At 42.0% G+C, this 4,572-nt stretch overlaps 1 protein-coding gene across 3 annotated transcripts in view; it reads right to left on the minus strand.

The window, feature by feature from the left end:
• Positions 1 to 1,501: 1,501 nt before the first annotated feature.
• LOC115020941 (vang-like protein 1) overlaps positions 1,502 to 4,572 on the minus strand; it is a 56,010-nt gene continuing 52,939 nt past the window's right edge. For all 3 annotated transcript variants that reach the window (XM_029451056.1, XM_029451039.1, XM_029451048.1), the window contains exon 9: positions 1,502 to 4,313. In XM_029451056.1, the coding sequence (XP_029306916.1) occupies positions 4,053 to 4,313 (261 nt within the window). In that variant the 3' untranslated portion in view covers positions 1,502 to 4,052. The remainder of the gene's footprint in view (positions 4,314 to 4,572) is intronic.

Consider the following 4,572-nt stretch of genomic DNA (forward strand, 5'->3'; position numbering starts at 1 on the left):
AGGCGAGAAGACGTGACACGCTCTCCTGAGGGAAAGGAAGCAGACAGTGTCATGATGTTCTGCAGGTTACATAATCCTGTGAATGTCAAGTGTGATGGTGTTTTACATGAACGTTGACAAAAAGGAAGGCAGGAGGATTAAATTCACATCACACACACACACACACCTCCTCACTCCCAAGAGAGGAACAATGACAGCAACATATAGGCGGACGATGTGTTATGTTGTAGATTTCTGTTCAAGACTGAAGCCGCTGGGAGGATTTTCTCTCACGCCTCGATCTGCACATAAGTCATTACCAAAGAAATAGAGGGGGAGGAATGAGGGGAAGAAAAACATTCCATTTAGATGCAAATGCTGCTCATTTTCCTCTCTCTCCATCTCCTCCTTGCCCCGGTCCTGCACAGAGCAGGCGGGTACGGGAGGATTAAGACGGGGACAGATGAGTTCCGACAGGCGGCCTCGCGCCTCAGGCTCACAGAGGTATGAGGTTGTTTGTTTTCAGCACCGGACACAGACACTGACATTCATTTACCCACAAGGCCCGGCTGCGCAGCTCTGACAGGCTGATGGCAAGCCAATTACCATTGAGCTTCATGACAACAAAAAGCCACCAAATCAAGGCCAAAAAAGCTGAAATGTTGCTCCGGCATGTCACACAGCAGGGCCAGACGCTTAATGGGCAGCGACAGAGCAGAGTGTTGGCAAACCTGCAGCCGGGGCAATGAAACTGCTGCATATGGAGAAGCTGAGGAGCGAGTCTGGGAGAGGTAATGAAAGACACTGTACATCTGAAACTGCAGTAGCACAAACATTGCTGTGCAGTTTGATTGCAGGGAGAATGGGACAAATCTAAATAATCAGCAGTAATTGTTGTTTTGCACAGAATGGTCACAAAAATCGGATTAATTTGTTATCTAGTTATAAAAGCGTCATTTTAAGATGTTTTAAAAAGGGTTCAAACAACCTTAAATTTACAAAATAATGTGATGTACCCTTTAATTTGTACTCAAAATGAGTGTGAGCTTTCAATTCAGGTGCAAATTGAGGGGTGCGTCCCAAACATGAAGGATTAATGGATCAATTAATAGAAATTGTAACATGTGAAGATATCTTTTATGGATTATATGCATGGTTTAAGGGGTTTAAAGGGGTCGAAAGACAAATAAGAACTCCATAAAATGGTTCATGGCTTTTGTTAATCTCCTTTATCGATTAAAATAACAAAAATTGAAAATATAATCCATTATAAATACCATAATATATTATAATCCATTAACTGATGAATTAAATATACCTTTAAAATGATGTTACAAACACCTGAGACCATAGACCAGAATGCAATGCTTGTTTGGATCGTTTTTGGTTGGTAGCTAAAAATATTCATACGCTAAGCAGCCACCTGTAACAAAGTGAAAACACCCTGAGGCATTCTGGGAAATGACAAAAGCAGGTAAAAGGAGAAGAGCAGTGAATCTCACAACTCACGAGGAGGAATATCCAAGTTTTACAAATGTTCATAAAAAATGTTTATTGTTTTTTTTTTTACAAATGCTAATGCTGTGAAACTGAAACACGTCTTACATCGTCGTCACAGAGCTGTCCAACAAAAACCAAACCCTGACAGAGGACTGTAACCTGGCAACAGCGTGACAGATGGAGATGTAGAGGAGGGGAGGGGGGGGGGGATGGTCGTGTGAACTGGAATGACGTACATACATACAGACATGCTTGTTTACATAAATAGATACAGTGTAAAAACAGGAGGCACAGTCACATTGGGATCATACAAAGTACAAAAGGGGACCAGTGGCAGGCGTTTCAAAAAGAGGAAACCGCAAAAGTGTTATTTTTTAAGTTCTCCCCAGGTGGTTTAAGTTACAAGTTTACAGTGGAACAAAGTTTTTGCTAAAACGACCAGTACGTTGCTCTCCGGCACACACACCGACAGTATTATGTTTACCAGCCAGAGGGCAGTAGGGGACAACCTGCACACAGAGGATATTATCAGTACGACAGATTTCTGCGTCTTGAGACACATTGTGACTCTTTTAACACTTACGTGAATTTGCCAGATCAGTTATGACGGATTGAAATCATTGTAGTGTCATTAGCTTCATTTAACTGCATGTTTCTGGCTTCACAAGATTCTGATTCACCAGGTGAAAGAAAGAGATCCCCTCTGACCTCGAGGGACTCACTGTGAGCACGTTTGTCAGACAACAGAGGTGAGACGGAGTAGTGAAGGAAAACCTGACGGTCCAGTTGGGAGGGAGGTTCCGCCCTGCTGCTGCAGATCACACTACGATACACACGCTTTGTCATCTAGTACTGCATGTATTCTAGTGATACAAGCAAACCCTGAAAGATGAGATCATAAATACAGTTCTCAAATAGTGGCCTTTACTTAGCCCTGTTGTGTTGAGGAATTCTGTATAATGTCCATTTCCACAGCAATAATTCTATCGGTGCACGTATCGGTACACGTAAAAAGTCCTGCATTGAACATGTGGCTTCAGTAAAAGTGTAAAGTGTAATCAGGCATCAAGTATGACAATTAAAAGTAATCAATGCAGACAAATGTTTCCCTGTGACTGTTATACTCTTATATAATAAACCGTTATATTGATTCTAATTGTTTTCTATTGTGCATTGAATCATATTGCGTGTAAAAAAAAGACATGATTTGTAAAGCTGTGGAAGGGAAGTAGAAGTAGTGGCATGAAAAAAGTACTTAGTTACATTACAGAGGAGCTTCGCTGTCATATCTCTCTCCATGTTTCCCGTCTCTATACTGTTGACTGAAGGCAAATAGAAGTCTTGCAGTATTGTCGCTGGCAGCTTAACATCCAGTCGTACAAAGACGAAACTCTGAGAGTTAGGGTACGAAACCATTATTTCTGTTAACATGTATGGATAGAATTAGGGCAGTGGAAATTAACATTATACTACATCTACCATGTGCGCTGCTGTAAGATTAGCGAGCAGGCTAAGCTAACTTATTTACCGGCTTTTATTGGAGAATTTACAGCATTAGATCAGATTTGGTGCCGTGTAACCCACAGAGGGAGTCTTCAGTAGTACTTTTTATTTGTGACATCGTGTCCCTCCTCCTCGCTGCCTTCCCTTTCCATCATGTCAGACATGAAGCCCTGAGAAGGTTAGTGAACCGATGATGTCGGGCAAATGTTGGGCATGCGTCCAGCGTGTCTAATGATCCGGATCATCGTGACTTCACCCCCGTGTTCAACATGGCATGTGTGTGTTGTTCCCAACGGGAGTGGAAACATTTTTTTGATTTTGCTCCATTGCACTTGGAGAGGAATCGTGCACCAAAGCGGCTTCAAAGCTTCACACTTTGGTTTGTGTGGAGCTCTGCAGATGTAGAAGTAGTGACGAGGAAAACAGTCTGACATCCTGTCTGAGCAGGCTGAGGTCACACGTTCCATCCTTTTATCTTTTAATGTATAAACAAACAGAAATGTGCTTTTACACATCAGACTTCAGTAAGTCTGACATTTCTTTGTCAAATGCATTTAACTTGTTTCTTCGAGAGAAAGAAATGCATTTAATTCTCAATCTGCCGCATCCGAATACTTTCACATGTTGCAGACGAGACTGCAACACAGGCTCGATATTTGTCATGAGTTTCCATGAGGCTTCAAATATCTAAAGTCACTCCATTAGAGTCCTTAGTGGTTTGTCTGTCGGTGGCCGAGACAACAGAGTCTCTGTTGTTCCTCCGAGTGATTGTGTTGACAAAAAATGACACACGTACACACACGTGCACACACACGTACACACGCACACACACAACCATGTCTGAGGCGTCCCGAGTCAATCCACCATGAGCGTAATCCCGCCCGGATTCTTTCTTTTGATTTCATCCAAATCAAAACATAAAAAGATCAATATATTCAAACATGAGTGTAATATATAGATTCATATATAATATATAAAAATTCCAAAAAAAGTACAAATAAAAACGGCAAACCCAAAATGAAAACATTTGAGACAGGGTGAGGAATAAAAAAGAAAGAAAGTTTGAAGCCCTACACGGAGGTTTCGGACTGTAGCCGCAGGACAAACTTGTGCGACTTGGGGTCGATGTATTCTTCCGACATCTGGATGTACGGGATCTTCTTTGTGGTCACCACCAGGCTGAAGTCCGCACACTTGAGCTGGAAGATGGAGCCGTCTTTCAGGCCACTGGTGACAGACACCTCGCTGATCAGCGTCCACTGACGGGCCAGCCAGTGGTCCCGGCTGTACTGCAGGGTGGGACCTGCGCTCAGGTAGCTCTCCAGGAACGCCTGCGCAGGAGGGATGTTTACAAACAATCTTTATCGTATCGTTCAGAGAAGAACAAGTCTGCTTATGTTGTAAAATCTTTCTCAAATTAACAGCGAAATGTACGAGGGTGTATTCGGGGCATTGTAGGTAAAATGATAATAATGGGATAATATTCCGATATTTAAATCATAAAATGTATTCTCCGGGATTAAATAAGTAAATTTACCAAATAAAATAAAAATGTAAGATTTTTTATTTTATTATTTTTTGTCAAGGAAC

This window comes from Cottoperca gobio, chromosome 2 (assembly GCF_900634415.1).
Source record: "Cottoperca gobio chromosome 2, fCotGob3.1, whole genome shotgun sequence".
In the NCBI taxonomy this organism is placed as follows: domain Eukaryota; kingdom Metazoa; phylum Chordata; class Actinopteri; order Perciformes; family Bovichtidae; genus Cottoperca; species Cottoperca gobio.